This window comes from Alosa sapidissima, chromosome 9 (assembly GCF_018492685.1).
Source record: "Alosa sapidissima isolate fAloSap1 chromosome 9, fAloSap1.pri, whole genome shotgun sequence".
In the NCBI taxonomy this organism is placed as follows: Eukaryota; Metazoa; Chordata; class Actinopteri; order Clupeiformes; family Clupeidae; genus Alosa; species Alosa sapidissima.
Window position 1 is genome coordinate 18,798,947 of NC_055965.1, and position 21,402 is coordinate 18,820,348.

Consider the following 21,402-nt stretch of genomic DNA (forward strand, 5'->3'; position numbering starts at 1 on the left):
ATATATAGATATAATCAGATATACTGACTGCGTCTCTTTCTTTTCCACTCTAGTGTCCTTTCACAAGGGTTAATGGTAAGTTCATTCTCAGGCAAAGTCAATTTAATCACATGCAGTACATATTATCTATGTCTTTTTATACCCCAGAATGTTGGAATGTACATAATACTTTCCTGTGATTTTTGCAGAGACTGAAATTTGCTACAGGACAAACAGGTTTGCACAACCACTTTTTCTGTATTTCTTCTTGCCCTAATGACTAGAACATTGTATATTTCTACAATGTATAGTTCTGCCCAATTTACAGAGCCAGGGCAGCGGAGGAACATCAGAGTTTGTTTGATATTAATTTATTTACCAATTTAATTACGAGCTCATATGTCAGGAAGGCCAATGGGAATTAGGAATGTAACTAGAAATACAATGCCAGAGGAATTACAATAGTGGATGGAAAGCTGCTGGCTTAATGTTGGTGGGGAGATTCCTGGAAAAAAAAAAACACTGAATCACTTAATCTTTGAGATCATACAAACCCTTGTACCAAAAAACGTTGTGTGTCAGCCGTCCTTGAGATATCACACTCAAGGTGGGTTTGACCTTGACCTTGACATTTGACTTCATCATTGAGTCCATGTTCACACCAAATTTGAAGCATATACGTCAAGCCGTTCTGAAGTTGTAACACAAGCACGAAACCTGACCTTTGGAAAATGTAGTTCAGAGAAAGCCTAATTGTATGCAATGCTATAGGCTACCTGCAAAACGGGGCTTTCAGTTGGTGTTGATGTCTGCTCCTTCTGCGCCCAGATAACAATTAGTCATTGAATCTATTGTAATGCCGAAGAGTAGTTAGGAGACGGGGAGGCTGAGATACCGTTCCAAACTCCGGTAATTTATTTTTTATAAAGGATGTACAGGCTAAGGTACGGGTAGCAGGAGGTGTCCACTACAAAACAACAAACTGATCTTGATAAATTAGGTCTCAATCACTCGTCATTGACTCTCATCGGCAGACAACACAACGCAACACAACCCACTCACACGTAATTTACTTCTCCTCTGACTAAACTTACTAGACGTCTTAGAACCCCCTATTCTATTCCCTCCCCTTATCAATCGCTAACGTATCCGAACCCCTAAATATTCCCTCCCGGACACCTCCCCCCAATCAAAACACATCAGGGGGGGGGTTATGCATATGTGCTAATATAGCACGCAAACAGTGAGGCATAAAGACAGTGGTACAAGTGGCTAGTGGACAGACAGTAGGCTACCAAACATGGAGGGGGTGAAGAGGCAGACAGACTATGCAGAGAAGTCTATCTCTCCTCTTTCCTTAAGTAAGGCATTGAACAGTTGTTTGAACAGTTTGAAAAGCAAGTGCATTTATTCATTCTTCTTCATTTAGAAATTCATGTGTGCTGTGCTTTCCTGCCATCTATTTAGTAGGCTATAGCATAGACCTCCACTGATCCTCCACCATCCAGTAGCAGAGTAAAGCGGCACCTAACAGAAATAGAAGGGGGGGAACAGACAGCTGTGATATGATTCAACTGAACAAACTAGAAGCTAAGCCTACAATCAAGTCATTTTATGCCACAACCTACCACTCATGCAAACGTATCGGAACTCCACCTATTACCGTCGGTCCCGTATTTCCACGCGTGTATCAGGGATGGAAATTAAATATTTTTTCTACCTGCCACTGTGGCTGGTGGATTCCAAAATCTACCAGCCACTCAACTTTTTTACCAGCCACTAGAGAAACGGCATGAAAATGTGATATCATGATTATAGTAGGCTACCCAAAATGATCACGTTAATCGGCATTATTGCGATATGACTAAAATGTGCTGAGTTTTGCCCTAAACCTGTCCTCCAAGCACAGTAGCAACAAAACTAAAGGTCAACAGAACCACATTCATATGCTATAGTGTCTTGTCATAAAAGTGGTGTGGCTCCTTTAAGACTCCGTTTGTGTGAGTTCTGGAGCATCCTATAATCCAACTCTCTACTTGATCTAACTATAGTGTACATCATCTGATTTAAATATTTACAGGTATCAAGGCTATATTTAACATTTAGCATTTATTTTCTATTTGGCCCGTAATGAAATCATGCACTGAACAATTTAAGCACAGCTCAGCTTTAAGAAACGTAATATGCATGCTTAGCATTTTGTGAAACTACATTGGAAAAACTCTGGTTGTACAGTTATCTAGGCGATATTGTTAACATTTATTTTGTATTTGGCCTTATCATATATGACAAAAGCCCAACGCTGGAGACCGTGTAGACATTTGCTTCAATTTCAATTACGATTGAATTCAATTCGATTACTCGGGAACGGCTATAACTTGTATAAGGGAATGCTTTACACCTTTGCGTTCGGTAAATTCTGCTGTTTATTCTGATACGGTTTGTAATTTCTTTGAATGAAAAGTTTGTGAGATATTCCATCACGACGAATGGGTGTGGAGATGTCCGTCTGTCTGCCTCATAGGTCTAAATAGCAGCGTGTCGCGGGCCGGATTAAAATACCTAGGCCTACTATTCAAAAGATAACTACGTGAGAATATTAGTCTGTGAAGATATAACGCAGATCCACAGATCTCACTAGATTTATGTCTATGCAGTCATCCTGAAATAATCTAGCAGTGGCACATGAAAGCATAGTGACAGTTTCTTAATGGTAGTGAAGTGAAAGTGAAGCGTTGCACCAGTGCCTATAGGCTATGCTGCGGTGGTGGCTCACTACGAGTTGTAGAACTTCAAATCAGCGCGATTTACCCTTATAGGCTGGTAACGTTAGGCTACATGATCCCTACAGACACTTTCTTATTTTTAACCGTCAATAAGTATGAAAACTAGATGTACCGCATAGCGGTACAAAATATGACCGCCGCTCAGTCCTGTACATCCGTTCCGTGAAAATAAATCACACTTCAATTTGTCTCCATATTTTACTCCATCCCCCACTCTTGAAACTTTTGTGTATGCTTGTTTGGCATGCCTGAGTGTGTGTGTGCGGCTGCACAGAAAGTACCCTACTGGTGCTGAAAAGGTGAATAGATTGTAGAATAGCCAAAGAAGATGTAGAATTGTTATAAAACCTTTAAAATCTCTAAACAATCACAAGTAGGGCAGTTCATCACAGTTCATCCATTGCAACTGGATTGATGAAAGGTCACTTACACCTGTAGGCTACATTGTATTTGGGAAAAGCAAAAGGTATCAGCATAATGTTATTTATTTATTTATTTATTTATTTATTTATTTATTTATTTTTTATGTATTTTTAAACAAAAACATCTCTGTCAGTTCCATGCCGTTTTCAACAGCTATCAAAAACAAAGGTCATTTTTGGATGGATGGATTTTTTGTGAATGTTTCTTCTTCTACATAAGATTTTAGTCATCTTTAGTTCATGTAATACTTTATTGTCAATGCACAAATTAAGTAACAGTAGTCTGAAACGTTATTGTTAATGCACAAATTAAGTAACAGTAGCCTAGTCTGAAACGAAATGCTGTTTTACATCTAACCAGTGGTGCAAATAACTGACATGTCCAAATGGGCCTTGATGAAATGCGTCGCTAGACTGTTCATACACATTTTAACGGGCCAAAGTTGAAGAGCTTTTGTCCGTTATTGTTAGTGCAAATATAGGCTGATTCATGTTCCCTTGCATTGTTTAACTGAGGTCCATGGCTAGTCTGGCTTTCATCAGACCAAGCTCAATCTTTTAAGAAATCAAAAAATAAATAGCGGGCAGATCAGGCTGGGTTCACCCAGCCTAGTCCATAGGCACCCGATATTGTTTAATTTTCCGATTGAGATATACACGCTCTTGCTATTCTAAATGCAAAAATGCATCAGGGAGTTATGACAAAACGGTAACTAACAAACTAGATCCTAATAGAAAGCTGTTAGCTTCCCTAAGCTACAGGTAGGATTATAAGGTAGGCCTATTTACAACATAAATTGTCAATAGGCTATGCTGGCAACACAAATAAAATCTCCTTTGGAAACCAATGGCTTATGCCTTACAGTATCAAGCGGACTTAAACTGTCATATCGTGGCGAAAAGTTGTAATAACATTCACGCAGCTCCATGAGTCAAGGAAAGCGCGAATGAAGTAGCCACTTCTAAATGGGACCCACTACACAGTAGCTTAAGGTGTTTTGCTAAAGCAGCCATAATGAAATGAAGGTGTCATTGTTTGGATACTTCACACACACGTGCTTTTTAATTTCACAGACTACAACTACCAAGCTGTAATCAAAGCACATCGATTCCCCTCTCACACCCTGCACGCACTTAAAACAAAATAAACAGGCGTCTCAGTCTCACGCATGTATAGGCAAAACTGTATCAGACCGGTGTAACGTTGGTAAATCTTCCATTGCACAGAATGATTTTGTAGCACGTGCAATAAATGACAGTCGAAAGATACAAACAGTGCTGCTATACATTTGCTTGGTATAACCGCATTTATAGTTTTCTACAAATGCAATAAATCAAATGCCTCCATCACTCAACCAACGCTAACGGTAACATTACCTAGGTCCTTATTGATATTACAAGATTAACGTACCTGCAGTAAAAACCAAGCATGTCCGATAAACATCCTCAGATTTATTTCGGCTTCAAGAAGAAATGGGAATTACACTTCATGTGAACATCGTCCTATCCTTATTAGATGTTCGCTGCGGTAAATTACAGTCCTTGTATGAAGCGTCCATTGTTTTTTCCAACCCACTTTTAACTTCCAACAAAATTACGTCTCACTGCAACGATGCGCCATCTAGTGGACAAACGACTACTTCTCGCCAATACTGAAAATGCAGCCATGATGATGATGATGAATATTTATTTTGGCTTTCTTTTAATCCTACTGATTTTCATTTTTTACCGGGGGGGAGGGGGAATCACAAATGAGTGATTATGAGCCAGGTTGATGTGGGCCCTTGAGACCAACATACCATAAAAGATTCACAGAGAACTGTGTCTGCCCTACCCTCCTTTCGGGGGGTCCAGTCCAGCGGGGGGCTGCAGATGAAAACGAAAAATGACGGTTCCATGCTATCCATGTGGGGGGTACATGCCCACCAAGTTTTGTGTACCCCGGTCTTTCAGTGTCCCGGGAATCCTTGTTGGTGTACGTCACTAAATGTACACATAAATTATTTTATTGTAAGGCCCCCCATGAACGAAAGTACACAAAACTTGGCATGCATTCAGAGGGTGTCATAATGATCCTACACTTTTAATTTCGTGCAGTTTTGACCTTGTCAGCCAGAGATATTGAGATGAAAACACCTCATTTTTACTTTTTTGTGTTTAACTAGGTGGCGCTATACATGAAATGAGTGGTTATGGAATGGGTTGACATGGCCCCTTGAGATCAACATACAAAAAAAAAATGGTCCTCCTAAACCCTACGGTTTTCGAGATATTCACAGAAAACTGTGTCTGCCCTACCCTCCTTTCGGGGGGTCCAATTCAGCGGGGGGGCTACAGATCAAAACGAAAAACGATGGTTCCATGCTATCCATGTGGGGTTACATGTCCACCAAGTTTCGTGTACCCCGGTCTTTCAGTGTCCCGGGAATCATTGACGGAAATTTGGGCATGCGAAAAAGAAAAAAAAAAAAAATCTGACTAAACCTATATGACCGCCGCTTCGCTGCGCGGCGGTCATAATTAGACCGGATCTGACTATTTGTGGTACGCTAGCTCTACCCGCCACAGTGGCTGGTAAGTTGACCAAATTCACCCGCCAGCGCACAAAACTACCCGCATTTGGCGTGGGGTGGGTGGTTAATTTCCATCCCTGGAGCTCCAGTGGAATTTTAATTTCACGACGAGAATTCTCGGTCTAACCGTTCATGTGCCGTTGAAACGGTGTAAATAGGCGACCCATCAGGCCAGCACTATAACTCCGAGCGTGGTAAACAAAATCGGATATTTCAGGCAGTAAATGCTCCCGTTAACAAAAAAAAACAGATTTTGTTCAAATCTACACACCTATGGCTACTGAAAAATGTCAGGTTAATTTAGCAAATGTTATTTTGAAGTGTTAAAAAACATCGTTGTTTTAGAATTTCTGAACAAAAGTGGTGATAATTGGGGGTGTTACGATAGTTCAAAACGAAGCCTAGGCTAAGTTTCAGCCAGTGACTGTTTGCCATAGAAGGCCAATTCCCTCGTCAGGCCAGCTATCGCTAGGAAAGGCGGCTGACAATTTGACTGTGAAGTTTATTATTACTTAGCTGCTAACACTACCACCGCCACTGCACACAACCGCGAACCTAGATATATTTCCGAGGTCTAGCTAAACGTAGCAGCTACAGTAGGCCTACGAGTTTGTTGCTTATCGATGACAGGTAACGCCAGCTTGCTTGCTTACTTGTCTAGCAGAGTCGTTAAAAATAAACTTCACATACTCGATTCGAATAAAAAACACAGATGAATTGTAACTTACATTGGGTGTGGTAGGAAAACGTCCATTTCGTCGCAGTTTGTTGGACGAAGCAGACGGAAACTTTCTTGATGAGAATTGAGCAGTGTGAAAGCAGTGTGGTGGTTCAAAAGCGACTAATTACAGGATGTGTAGGACTAGTTTAGGGAGCGCCAGATTGTATGCAGGTCGACCCGCACCCGATTACTTTACGACCGTTCTAAATGAGCCCCCTTTGTGATGTCATAGAGAGAAAAATAATTTTTCAAACATTTTTAATCCCCTATTTCTCAAAAAGTGTAAACTTAAAAAAAAATCTGAAATGATAACTCTCTTGTCCAATTCCAGACCTACACAACTGTTATTTCAACATGTCTGTACGTTAAGCGGTTAGAGCCGCATTAATTTTTGAAAAGGTTATAATAAGAAGAAGCCAGGAGATTTCAAGATAGTGGATTCCATCCACTATAATGATACACTCAACTCACGTTGCAGTACAATGCACAAAGTTTGCAATTCGATTTTCTTGTGATTGTTTTAACAGAATAACCTGACAAATATTCTGACGTCTGATGAACAAGTGAAATCAAAAGCAGATTATACCCTATTCTGTTTAAAACGTACATTATGTACGTTACAAAAAGTGCAGTGGATTAGGATCGCAAACTCTGTTTTAAACTGGTTTGTTTTGCCCACTGCTTCACACCTCATGACCTGGAACATGTTTGTGGTTTCATAGCTCTGAGTTGCAGCATCTCTTGGATATGGGACAAGTACCCTGCCAATACAGCGTGTCAGAGTATGCATGCTCTGAGGTGAGGTGCTTTTTTAACTCATTCATGTCTTATCTCTTTGTATAGGTCCTCTTTGAATTTGTCCAGCGCTTCTAGTGAAAATAAAAGTTTACATTAAAAGTTAACCTACAAATTTTACATAAAAAGATCTTGAACTCGAAGCGTTGGGTAATTGGTTCTTCACGTACAGCTGTCAGGACTCACTGCAGAGCACCTGGCCCAGCTCCTGGTCTGCCAGCTGTCCAGCAACAGGACTTACTCCAAGGGGACCTGGAAGCTGCTCCTCACCAAGACCTCTGCAGTTCTGGACGAAGCTCTCATCATGTTCTCACACATGGCCTCCAATATGGTAATGGGGATCTTTTGTGACCATAATTGGGGGGTACTGCTCCTTCACTTCTTCTGACCATAATGGTCCATTACCATATCAATCCTCACCGTGATCGCCAAGTGCAACATGTGTTGTGCAACACACATACAAGGTCTAAACATGCAACAAACTGATAATCAGTAGGCTACAGAATATCTCATCGTTTTTATACTGTATATCCAAAAGAGAACTGTTTTGATCAACTCTGCCCTCTGCCCTCATCTTGTCGTCTCCCTGCGGCCTGCTCACGGCTTTTATCCTGTGCCTCTCCTGTCTGCTGGTCCTTAACACATATGACACGAACAGTGTATAAAACCTAACTGCACCTACAATTTTAATGTAATTGTCTGTAGATAAAAAATAGTTTCATTAAGATAGTATCAGGGTTCTCAGATGAAACTACATTTATCAAACTAAAAATAGGAAATAATAGAATGTAAAAACAATACCAACCAATTAAAAACAAATTCAAATACTAGCACATATTTAGCCTAGGCTACTTGGGTCTTTTTATGTTTCCACAGGTTTCACTGATGTAGGCTTAGCTACATCAGACCCTCTTGTGCATACCGGTAATATAAAAACACAGGATCTGTGCCAAACTAATTTCAAAAGGGCACAATAATTTATTCAAGATATAATGAGAATGGATACCTAGGCTATGGAGTTCATCTCCTTGGAAATGACAATCGATTTTACCTCACCACAATATAAAAGTTTATTTAAATAGAGAATTACCTTGCTAACTAACCTTGGTAACTAACCAAGGTACACTTTACTAGCCTCAGTGGGTAAGTAAGTAGCAGGTAAGTAGCCAGTAATTCAATGTATGAAGAGGTGACATGAGCTATGAAAGAACAAACACGTTTATAAATGAAGGTTGTAAAATAACACATTTTCAACAAGTTAGACGTCAGTTAGCAACTTACATTTACCCATGCACTTCAGCAGCAAACCGAATTTAGCCTACTGGAGGAATTTACCTAGCGTTTTGTCATTCAATGTTGACACTTGCTCAGTTGCTTCTAGCGCCACGGTGGTTAAAAATGGTACGGTCCACAATAGGGGTTTCTGAAATCGCTTTACATAAAAATGTTCCTACAGTGAAAACAGGAGTTGACTTGTATTGTAACTGTAAATATAGCTGCAAGCAGCAATGAGGGGGCCAAGCAGAATGGGCCGGAGTAGCCACGGCGACAAGATAGAACTCAGCAGACACCCGCGATCAACTCTTGCAACAAGTGTCACATCAAAACATAGCTGATTTTGTAGGGCTGAAACAGGGCTGAGTATTGCCACCGCCTCCGCCAGCCAGCCCCCCCACCTAATCACCCCAGCCCGTCCCACCCCGTCCTGCCATGCCCTTGCACGCACGCATTAGAATTAACTGGATGGAACATGTTGTCATCAGTTTCACATCAAAAAATAAAAGATTGATAAAACACATCAGCAACTACACATCAAAATGCAATATTGCTAATTGCAGCACCTCCTACAGGTCAAAGGTCACCAAATGTTGTGAGCGTCCTCCTAATGGGGTCATGAATCCATATAGTAAGTTTGGTTATGATACATGGCAGGGTTGTTGAGATATGAGCTCACTTCCTGTTTGGCGGCTTCGCCACCAATTTTGATTGACTGTTACAAGCGAATGCTTTTGCCAATTGTTCCAAAAAGCAATATATTGATAGATTATGGTCTGAAGATGGTCTCTGCCAATTTTGGTGAGAATCCGCTGAAATTTGTGACCTGTGAAAACTTGTACGTGTTTTTGATTAAATCCAATATGGCGGCCGAATCAATTACTATGACATCACAAATTCGCTTGGGTCGGCCTAAGGACCTCCAACAGTATTAACAGACACCACTAGTGCATTTTAATTCCAAACACAACAGCAGCTACAGGCCAAAAGGCATGTTTCTTAATTACAGCGCCCCCTAGAGGTCAAAGGTCACCAGATTTATTGAGTGTCCCCCTGATTGGGTCCTGAGTCTATGCACCCAGTTTGGCTTTGATACATGCAAGGGTTGCTGAGATATGAGCTCACTTCCTGTTTGGCGGCTTCGCCGCAAATTTCGATTGGCTGTTACAGCCGAATGCTTCTGTCAATTGTTCCAGTAAGCAATGCACTGATAAGGCATGGTCTGAAGATGATCTCTGCCAATTTTGGTGAGGATCCACCGAAATTTGTGACCTGCGAAAATTTTTACGTGTTTTTGATTAAATCCAATATGGCGGCCGAATCAATTACGATGACATCACAAATTGGCTTGGGACGGCCTAAGGACCTCCAACAGTATTACCAGACACCAGTAGTGCGTTTTAATTCTAAGCAAAACAGCAGCTACAGGCCAAAAGGCCTGTTTCTCAATTACAGCGCCCCCTAGAGGTCAAAGGTCACCAGATTTCTTGAGCGTCCCCCTGATTGGGTCCTGAGTCCATGTACTAAGTTTGGTTATGATAGATGAATGGGTTGCTGAGATATGAGCTCACTTCCTGTTTGGCGGCTTCGCCGCAAACTTCGATTGGCTGTAACGCGCGAGCGGTTTTAGTTCTGAATACAAAAAGCAATACATTAATTGGGCATGGACTGTAGATGATATCTGTGAAGTTTGGTGTCGATTGGACCAAATTTGTGACCTGTGAAGACTTATTAGTGTTTTTGATGAAATCCAATATGGCGGAAAATCCATCATGGCGGAAATTGACGTCATAGGCTGCGTTGAACTCGGCTTGGTCCAAGGATTCCAACGATACCTCATTTTTGACAATCGGCCATACGGGTCAAAAGTTACGTGCGTGAACGCAAGTCCAACTTTGGCCTGTTGGTGGCGCTAGAGTGCTTGAGGTGCCATCATGAAACTTGGTGACATTAATCATGGGACTGTCCCTAATCAGTGTGCCAAATTTCACAACTTTTCACCAGACGGTTCTATGGGCTGCCATTGACTTTAATGGCGGAATAATAATAATAATAAATATAGCTGCAAGCAGCAATGAGGGGGCCAAGCAGTGAGATCAGCAGGCCAGATTTGCCATGTAAGTCAATGCTGTTGCATCAGACATATAGCCTTAAGCAGTCACAGCAAGTTCCATGCCATACAACCCAAGATTGGCTGAGTTACAAGGTCAAGTTTCACATCAAAACATAACTGATTTTGTGGGGCTGAACCAGGGCTGAGTGTCGCCGCCCCCTCCCCCAGCCAGCCCACCGCCGCAACCGCCCCTGCCCATCCCACCCCGCCCCACCCTTGCACGCACGCATTAGAATTAACGGGATGGAACTCGCTGTCATCAGTTTCACATCAAAAATAAAAGATTGACTGAGATATGATCACACTTGCTGTGATTTAAACATAGAGGTCAACAATTGACATCATAGGGTGTGTTGAACTCGGCTTGGCCCAAGGATTCCAATGATACCTCATTTTGCCATTCGGGTCAACAGGTCAAAAGTTACGTCCGTGAACACAAGTCCAACTTTGGCCTGTTGGTGGCGCTAGAGCACTTGAGGTGCCGGCATGAAACTTGGTGAAATGAATTATTGGACTGTCCCCAATTAGTGTGCAAAATTTTATAACTTTTTACCAGACGGTTCTATGGGCTGCCATTGACTTCCATTGCAAAATAATGCGCATCAGCAACTACTGGCCAAAATGCATTTTTGTCAATTACGGTGCCCCCTAGAGGTCAAATGTCACCAAATTTCTTGAGCGTCCTCCCGATGGGGTCTGAGGTACATGTACTAAATTTGGTTTTGATACATGAAAGCGTTGCTGAGATATGAAATCACTTCCTGTTTGGTGGCTTCGCCGCAAATTTCGATTGGCTGGTACAGGCCAAAGCTTCTGTCAATTGTTCCAGAAAGCAATGCACTCATCAGGCATGGTCTGAAGATGGTCTCTGCCAATTTTGGTGAGGAACAGATGAAATTTGTGACCTGCCAAAACTTTTTTGTGTTTTTGATTTAATCCAATATGGCGGCCGAATCAATTAGGATGACATCACAAGTTGGCTTGGGTCGGCCTAAGGACCTTCAACAGTAGTACCAGACACCACTAGTGGGTTTTAATTCTAAGCACAACTGCTGCTACAGGCCAAAAGGCATGTTTCTTAATTACAGCGCCCCCTAGAGGTCAAAGGTCACCAAATTTCTTGAGCGTCCCCCTGATTGGGTCTTGAGTCCATGGAATAAGTTTGGTTATGATAGATCAATGGGTTGCTGAGATATGAGCTCACTTCCTGTTTGGCGGCTTCGCCGCAAATTTCGATTGGCTGTTACGCGCGAACGGTTTTAGTTCCGAAGACAAAAAGCAATGCATTAATGAGGCATGGTCTGTAGATGATATCTATGAAGTTTGGTGTCGATCGGACAAAATGTGTGACCTCTGATACGTTTTAAGTGATTTTGATGAAATTCAAAATGGCGGAAAATCCATCATGGCGGAAAATGACGTCATAGGGTGCGTTGAACTCTGCTTGGTCCAAGGATTCCAACGGTACCTCATTTTTCAAAATCGGATCAACAGGTCAAAAGTTACGTGCGTGAACGCACGTCCAACTTTGGCCTGTTGGTGGCGCTAGAGCCCTCGAGGAGCCGACATGAAACTTGGTGAAATTAATCATGGGCCTGTCCCCAATCGGTGTGCCAAATTTCACAACTTTTTACCATACGGTTCTATGGGCTGCCATAGACTCCCATGGCGGAAGCGTAATAATAAATATAGCTGCAAGCAGCAATGAGGGGGCCAAGCAGTATAGGCCGGAGTAGCCACGGCGACAAGATAGAACTCAGCAGACAGTCGCGATCAACACTTTCAACAAGTGTCACATCAAACATAACTGATTTTGTAGGGCTGAAACAGGGCTGAGTATTGCCACCGCCTCCGCCAGCCAGCCCCCCCACCTAATCACCCCTACCCGTCCCACCCCGTCCCGTCCCGCCCCGCCCTACCACGCACGCATTAGAATGAACTGGATGGAATATGTTGTCATCTGTTTCACATCCAAAAATAAATGATCGATAAAACACATCGCAACTACAGATCAAAATGCAATATTGCTAATTGCAGCACCCAAAACAGGTCAAAGGTCAACACATTTTTTGAGCGTCCTCCTAATGGGGTCATGAACCTTTGTAGTAAGTTTGGTTATGATACATGGCAGGGTTGCTGAGATATGAGCTCACTTCCTGTTTGGCGGCTTCGCCGCAAATTTCGATTAGATGTTACAGCCGAATGCTTCGGTCAATTGTTCCAGAAAGCAATGCCCTGATAAGGCATGGGCTGAAGATGGTCTCTGTCAATTTTGGTGAGGATCCGCTAAAATTTGTGACTTGCAAAAACTTGTACGTGTTTTTGATTAAATCCAATATTGCTGCCGAATCAATTATGATGACATCACAAGTTGGCTTGGGTCGGCCTAAGGACCTCCAACAGTATTACCAGACACCACTAGTGTGTTTTAATTCTAAGCACGACAGCAGCTACAGGCCAAAAGGCATGTTTCTAAATTACAGCGCCCCCTAGAGGTCAAAGATCACCAGATTTCTTGAGCGTCCCCCTGATTGGGTCCTGAGTCCACGTACAAAGTTTGGTTATGATAGATTAATTGGTTGCTGAGATATGAGCTCACTTCCTGTTTGGCGGCTTCGCCACAAATTTGATTGGCTGTTACGGGCAAACGGTTTTAGTTCCGAAGATGAAAAGGAGTATCTTTTGTGAGGCTTGTTCTGAAGATCATGTGTGTCAGGTTTGGTGTCGATTAGACAAAATTTGTGACCTGTGAAAACTTTTTAGTGTTTTTGATTAAATCCAAAATGGCGGAAAATCCATCATGGCGGAAAATAACGTCATAGGGTGCGTTGAACTCGGCTTGGTCCAAGGATTCCAACGATACCTCATTTTTGACAATCGGCCATACGGGTCAAAAGTTACGTGCGTGAACGCACGTCCAACTTTGGCCTGTTGGTGGCGCTAGAGTGCTCTAGGTGCCATCATGAAACTTGGTGACATTAATCATGGGACTGTCCCTAATCAGTGTGCCAAACTTCACAACTTTTCACCAGACGGTTCTATGGGCTGCCATTGACTTCCATTGCAAAATAATGTGCATCAGCAACTACTGGCCAAAATGCATTTTTGTCAATTACGGAGCCCCCTAGAGGTCAAATGTCACCAAATTTCTTGAGCGTCCTCCCGATGTGGTCTGAGGTACATGTACTAAGTTTGGTTTTGATACATGAAAGCGTTGCTGAGATATGAAATCACTTCCTGTTTGGCGGCTTCGCCGCAAATTTTGATTGGCTGGTACAGGCCAAAGCTTCTGTCAATTGTTCCAGAAAGCAATGCACTCATCAGGCATGGTCTGAAGATGGTCTCTGCCAATTTTGGTGAGGAACAGATGAAATTTGTGACCTGCCAAAACTTTTTTGTGTTTTTGATTTAATCCAATATGGCGGCCGAATCAATTACGATGACATCACAAGTTGGCTTGGGTCGGCCTAAGGACCTTCAACAGTAGTACCAGACACCACTAGTGGGTTTCAATTCTAAGCACAACTGCTGCTACAGGCCAAAAGGCATGTTTCTTAATTACAGCGCCCCCTAGAGGTCAAAGGTCACCAGATTTCTTGAGCGTCCCCCTGATTGGGTCCTGAGTCCATGGAATAAGTTTGGTTATGATAGATCAATGGGTTGCTGAGATATGAGCTCACTTCCTGTTTGGCGGCTTCGCCGCAAATTTCGATTGGCTGTTACGCGCGAACGGTTTTAGTTCCGAAGACAAAAAGCAATGCATTAATGAGGCATGGTCTGTAGATGATATCTGTGAAGTTTGGTGTCGATCGGACAAAATTTGTGACCTGTGAAGAATTAGTTTCACTTTCACTAAAATCCAATATGGCGGAAAATCCATCATGGCGGAAAATGACGTCATAGGGTGCGTTGAACTCTGCTTGGTCCAAGCATTCCAACGATACCTCATTTTTGACAATCGGCCATACGGGTCAAAAGTTACGTGCGTGAACGCACGTCCAACTTTGGCCTGTTGGTGGCGCTAGAGCGCTTGAGGTGCCATCATGAAACTTGGTGACATTAAACATGGGACTGTCCCTAATCAGTGTGCCAAATTTCACAACTTTTCACCAGACGGTTCTATGGGCTGCCATTGACTTCAATGGCGGAATAATAATAATAAATATAGCTGCAAGCAGCAATGAGGGGGCCAAGCAGTATAGGCCGGAGTAGCCACGGTGACAAGATTGAATTCAGCAGATACCCGCCATCAACACTTTCAACAAGTTTAATATGAAAACATACTTGATTTTGTAGGGCTGAAACAGGGCTGAGTATTGTCACTGCCTCCGCCAGCCAGCCCCCCACCTAATCATCCCTGCCCGTCCCACCCCGTCCTGGCACGCCCCGCCCCGCCCTTGCACGCACGCATTAGAATGAACTGGATGGAACATGTTGTCATCAGTTTCACATCAAAAAATAAAAGATCGATAAAACACATCAGCAACTATAGATCAAAATGCAATATTGCTAATTGCAGCACCCCCTACAAATCATAGATCACCAAAGTTTTTGAGTGTCCTCCTATTGGGGTGATGAATCCATGTAGTAAGTTTGGTTATGATACATGGCAGGGTTGCTGAGATATGAGCTCACTTCCTGTTTGGTGGCTTCGCCGCAAATTTCGATTGGCTGTTACGCACGAACGGTTTTAGTTCCGAAGACAAAAAGCAATGCATTAATGAGGCATGGTCTGTAGATGATATCTATGAAGTTTGGTGTCGATCGGACAAAATGTGTGACCTCTGATACGTTTTAAGTGATTTTGATGAAATCCAAAATGGCGGAAAATACATCATGGCGGAAAATGACGTCATAGGGTGCGTTGAACTCGGCTTGGTCCAAGGATTCCAACGGTACCTCATTTTTCAAAATCGGATCAACAGGTCAAAAGTTACGTGTGTGAACGCACGTCCAACTTTGGCCTGTTGGTGGCGTTAGAGCGCTGGAGGTGCCGGCATGAAACTTGGTGAAATGAATTATTGGACTGTCCCTAATTAGTGTGCCAAATTGTATAACTTTTTACCAGACGGTTCTATGGGCTGCCATTGACTTCCATTGCAAAATAATGCGCATCAGCAACTACTGGCCAAAATGCATTTTTGTCAATTACGGAGCCCCCTAGAGGTCAAATGTCACCAAATTTCTTGAGCGTCCTCCCGATGTGGTCTGAGGTACATGTACTAAGTTTGGTTTTGATACATGAAAGCGTTGCTGAGATATGAAATCACTTCCTGTTTGGCGGCTTCGCCGCAAATTTTGATTGGCTGGTACAGGCCAAAGCTTCTGTCAATTGTTCCAGAAAGCAATGCACTCATCAGGCATGGTCTAAAGATGGTCTCTGCCAATTTTGGTGAGCGACAGATGAAATGTGTGACCTGCCAAAACTTTTTTGTGTTTTTGATTTAATCCAATATGGCGGCCGAATCAATTACGATGACATCACAAGTTGGCTTGGGTCGGCCTAAGGACCTTCAACAGTAGTAGCAGACACCACTAGTGGGTTTCAATTCTAAGCACAACTGCTGCTACAGGCCAAAAGGCATGTTTCTTAATTACAGCGCCCCCTAGAGGTCAAAGGTCACCAAATTTGTTGAGCGTCCCCCTGATTGGGTCCTGAGTCCATGGACTAAGTTTGGTTATGATAGATCAATGGGTTGCTGAGATATGAGCTCACTTCCTGTTTGGCGGCTTCGCCGCAAATTTCAATTGGCTGTTACGCGCGAACGGTTTTAGTTCCGAAGACAAAAAGCAATGCATTAATGAGGCATGGTCTGTAGATGATATCTATGAAGTTTGGTGTCGATCGGACAAAATGTGTGACCTCTGATACGTTTTAAGTGATTTTGATGAAATTCAAAATGGCGGAAAATCCATCATGGCGGAAAATGACGTCATAGGTTGCGTTGAACTCTGCTTGGTCCATGGATTCCAACGGTACCTCATTTTTCAAAATCGGATCAACAGGTCAAAAGTTACGTGCGTGAACGCACGTCCAACTTTGGCCTGTTGGTGGCGCTAGAGCCCTCGAGGAGCCGACATGAAACTTGGTGAAATTAATCATGGGCCTGTCCCCAATCGGTGTGCCAAATTTCACAACTTTTTACCATACGGTTCTATGGGCTGCCATAGACTCCCATGGCGGAAGCGTAATAATAATAATAGGGAAGAAAACATAGAATCACTATGGGTTGCCTCGCAGCTTCGCTGCTTGGCCCCCAATAATAGGGAAGAAAACATAGAATCACTATGGGTTGCCTCGCAGCTTCGCTGCTTGGCCCCCAATAATAAGAAAACATAGAAACACAATGGGGCTTCGCAGCTTCGCTGCTTGGCCCCCAAATATAGCTGCAAGCAGCAATGAGGGGGCCAAGCAGAATAGGCCGGAGTAGCTACGGCGACAAGATAGAACTCAGCAGACACCCGTGATCAACAGGGCTGAAACAGGGCTGAGTATTGCCACGCGTCCGCCAGCCAGACCCCCCACCTAATCACCCCAGCCCGTCCCACCCCGTCCTGCCATGCCCTTGCACACACGCATTAGAATTAACTGGATGGAACATGATGTCATCAGTTTCACATCAAAAAATAAAAGATTGATAAAACACATCAGCAACTACACATCAAAATGCAATATTGCTAATTGCAGCACCTCCTACAGGTCAAAGGTCACCAAATTTTTTGAGCGTCCTCCTAATGGGGTCATGAATCCATATAGTAAGTTTGGTTATGATACATGGCAGGGTTGTTGAGATATGAGCTCACTTCCTGTTTGGCGGCTTCGCCACCAATTTTGATTGACTGTTACAAGCGAATGCTTTTGCCAATTGTTCCAAAAAGCAATATATTGATAGATTATGGTCTGAAGATGGTCTCTGCCAATTTTGGTGAGAATCCGCTGAAATTTGTGACCTGTGAAAACTTGTACGTGTTTTTGATTAAATCCAATATGGCGGCCGAATCAATTACTATGACATCACAAATTCGCTTGGGTCGGCCTAAGGACCTCCAACAGTATTACCAGACACCACTAGTGCATTTTAATTCCAAACACAACAGCAGCTACAGGCCAAAAGGCATGTTTCTTAATTACAGCACCCCCTAGAGGTCAAAGGTCACCAGATTTATTGAGTGTCCCCCTGATTGGGTCCTGAGTCTATGCACCCAGTTTGGCTTTGATACATGCAAGGGTTGCTGAGATATGAGCTCACTTCCTGTTTGGCGGCTTCGCCGCAAATTTCGATTGGCTGTTACAGCCGAATGCTTCTGTCAATTGTTCCAGAAAGCATTGCACTGATAAGGCATGGTCTGAAGATGATCTCTGCCAATTTTGGTGAGGATTCACTGAAATTTGTGACCTGCGAAAATTTTTACGTGTTTTTGATTAAATCCAATATGGCGGCCGAATCAATTACGATGACATCACAAGTTGGCTTGGGTCGGCCTAAGGACCTTCAACAGTAGTACCAGACACCACTAGTGGGTTTTAATTCTAAGCACAACTGCTGCTACAGGCCAAAAGGCATGTTTCTTAATTACAGCGCCCCCTAGAGGTCAAAGGTCACCAGATTTCTTGAGCGTCCCCCTGATTGGGTCCTGAGTCCATGTACTAAGTTTGGTTATGATAGATGAATGGGTTGCTGAGATATGAGCTCACTTCCTGTTTGGCAGCTTCGCCGCAAACTTCGATTGGCTGTAACGCGCGAGCGGCTTTAGTTCTGAAGACAAAAAGCAATACATTAATGGGGCATGGACTGTAGATGATATCTGTGAAGTTTGGTGTCGATTGGACCAAATTTGTGACCTGTGAAGACTTATTAGTGTTTTTGATAAAATCCAATATGGCGGAAAATCCATCATGGCGGAAATTGACGTCATAGGCTGCGTTGAACTCGGCTTGGTCCAAGGATTCCAACGATACCTCATTTTTGACAATCGGCCATACGGGTCAAAAGTTACGTGCGTGAACGCAAGTCCAACTTTGGCCTGTTGGTGGCGCTAGAGTGCTTGAGGTGCCATCATGAAACTTGGTGACCTTAATCATGGGACTGTCCCTAATCAGTGTGCCAAATTTCACAACTTTTCACCAGACGGTTCTATGGGCTGCCATTGACTTTAATGGCGGAATAATAATAATAATAATAATAATAATAATAAATATAGCTGCAAGCAGCAATGAGGGGGCCAAGCAGAATAGGCCGGAGTAGCCACGGCGACAAGATAGAACTCAGCAGACACTCGCGATCAACACTTTCAACAAGTGTAACATTAAACATAACTGATTTTGAAGGGCTGAAACAGAGCTGAGTATTGGCACCGGCTCCGCCAGCCAGCCCCCCCACCTAATCACCCCAGCCCGTCCCACCCCGTCCTGCCGTGCCCTGCCCTTGCACGCACGCATTAGAATTAACTGGATGGAACATGTTGTCATCAGTTTCACATCAAAAAATAAAAAAGATTGATAAAACTCATCAGCAACTACAGATCAAAATGCAATATTGCTAATTGCAGCACCCCCTACAGGTCAAAGGTCAACAAATTTTTTGAGCGTCCTCCTAATGGGGTCATGAATATATGTAGTAAGTTTGGTGATGATACATGGCAAGGTTGGTGAGATATGAGCTCACTTCCTGTTTGGCGGCTTCGCCACTAATTTCGATTGGCTGTTACAGCCGAATGCTTCTGTCAATTGTTCCAGAAAGCAATGCACTGATAAGGCATGGTCTGAAGATGGTCTCTGCCATTTTTGGTGAGGATCCGCTGAAATTTGTGACCTGCGAAAACTTGTACGTGTTTTGATTAAATCCAATATGGCGGCCGAATCAATTACGATGACATCACAAGTTGGCTTGGGTCGGCCTAAGGACCTCAAACAGTATTACCAGACACCACTAGTGGATTTTATTTCTAAGCACAACAGCAGCTACAGGCCAAAAGGCATGTTTCTTAATTACAGCGCCCCCTTGAGGTCAAAGGTCACCAGATTTCTTGAGCGTTCCCCTGATTGGGTCCTGAGTCCATGCACCAAGTTTGGCTTTGATACATGCAAGGGTTGCTGAGATATGAGCTCACTTCCTGTTTGGTGCCTTCGCCGCAAGTTTCGATTGGCTGTTACAGCCGAATGCTTCTGTCAATTGTTCCAGAAAGCAATGCACTGATAAGGCATGGTCTGTAGATGGTCTCTGCCAATTTTGGTGAGGATCCGCTGAAATTTGTGACCTGCGAAAACTTATACGTGTTTTTGATTAAATCCAATATGGCGGCCGAATCAATTATGATGACATCACAAGTCGGCTTGGGTCGGCCTAAGGACCTTCAACAGTAGTACCAGACACCATTAGTGGGTTTCAATTCTAAGCACAACTGCTGCTACAGGCCAAAAGGCATGTTTCTTAATTACAGCGCCCCCTAGAGGTCAAAGGTCACCAAATTTCTTGAGCGTCCCCCTGATTGGGTCCTGAGTCCATGGATTAAGTTTGGTTATGATAGATCAATGGGTTGCTGAGATATGAGCTCACTTCCTGTTTGGCGGCTTCGCCGCAAATTTCGATTGGCTGTCACGCGCGAACGGTTTTAGTTCCGAAGACAAAAAGCAATGCATTAATGAGGCATGGTCTGTAGATGATATCTGTGAAGTTTGGTGTCGATCGGACAAAATTTGTGACCTGTGAAGAATTAGTTTCACTTTCACTAAAATCCAATATGGCGGAAAATCCATCATGGCGGAAAATGACGTCATAGGGTGCGTTGAACTCGGCTTGTTCCAAGCATTCCAACGATACCTCATTTTTGACAATCGGCCATACGGGTCAAAAGTTACGTGCGTGAACGCACGTCCAACTTTGGCCTGTTGGTGGCGCTAGAGCGCTCGAGCTGCCATCATGAAACTTGGTTACATTAATCATGGGACTGTCCCTAATCAGTGTGCCAAATTTCACAACTTTTCACCAGACGGTTCTATGGGCTGCCATTGACTTCCATGGCGGAATAATAATAATAATAAGAACAAATAGAAACACAATGGGTGCCTTCGCAGCTTTGCTGCTTGGCCCCCAAATATAGCTGCAAGCAGCAATGAGGGGGCCAAGCAGTGAGATCAGCAGGCCAGATTTGCCATGTAAGTCAATGCCGTTGCATCAGACATATAGCCTTAAGCAGTCACAGCAAGTTTCATGCCATACAACCCAAGATTGGCTGAGTTACAAGGTCAAGTTTCACATCAAAACATAACTGATTTTGTGGGGCTGAACCAGGGCTGAGTGTCGCCGCCCCCTCCCCCAGCCAGCCCACCGCCGCAACCGCCCCTGCCCATCCCACCCCGTCCCACCCTTGCACGCACGCATTAGAATTAACTGGATGGAACTCGCTGTCATCAGTTTCACATCAAAAATAAAAGATTGACTGAGATATGATCACACTTGCTGTGATTTAAACACAGAGGTCAAAAATTGACGTCATAGGGTGTGTTGAACTCGGCTTGGCCCAAGGATTCCAATGATACCTCATTTTGCCATTCGGGTCAACAGGTCAAAAGTTACGTCCGTAAACACAAGTCCAACTTTGGCCTGTTGGTGGCGCTAGAGCGCTTGAGGTGCCGGCATGAAACTTGGTGAAATGAATTATTGGACTGTCCCCAATTAGTGTGCAAAATTGTATAACTTTTTTCCAGACGGTTCTATGGGCTGCCATTGACTTCCAT

General features: G+C 43.4%; 1 protein-coding gene across 1 annotated transcript in view; it reads left to right on the plus strand.

The window, feature by feature from the left end:
• Positions 1-21,402, plus strand: part of mslnb (mesothelin b) — a 290,146-nt gene that overhangs the window by 110,855 nt on the left and 157,889 nt on the right. The window contains exons 87-90 of the mRNA XM_042103582.1: positions 54-75; positions 189-216; positions 7,204-7,279; positions 7,449-7,607. Of these exons, the coding sequence (XP_041959516.1) occupies positions 54-75; positions 189-216; positions 7,204-7,279; positions 7,449-7,607 (285 nt within the window). The remainder of the gene's footprint in view (positions 1-53; positions 76-188; positions 217-7,203; positions 7,280-7,448; positions 7,608-21,402) is intronic.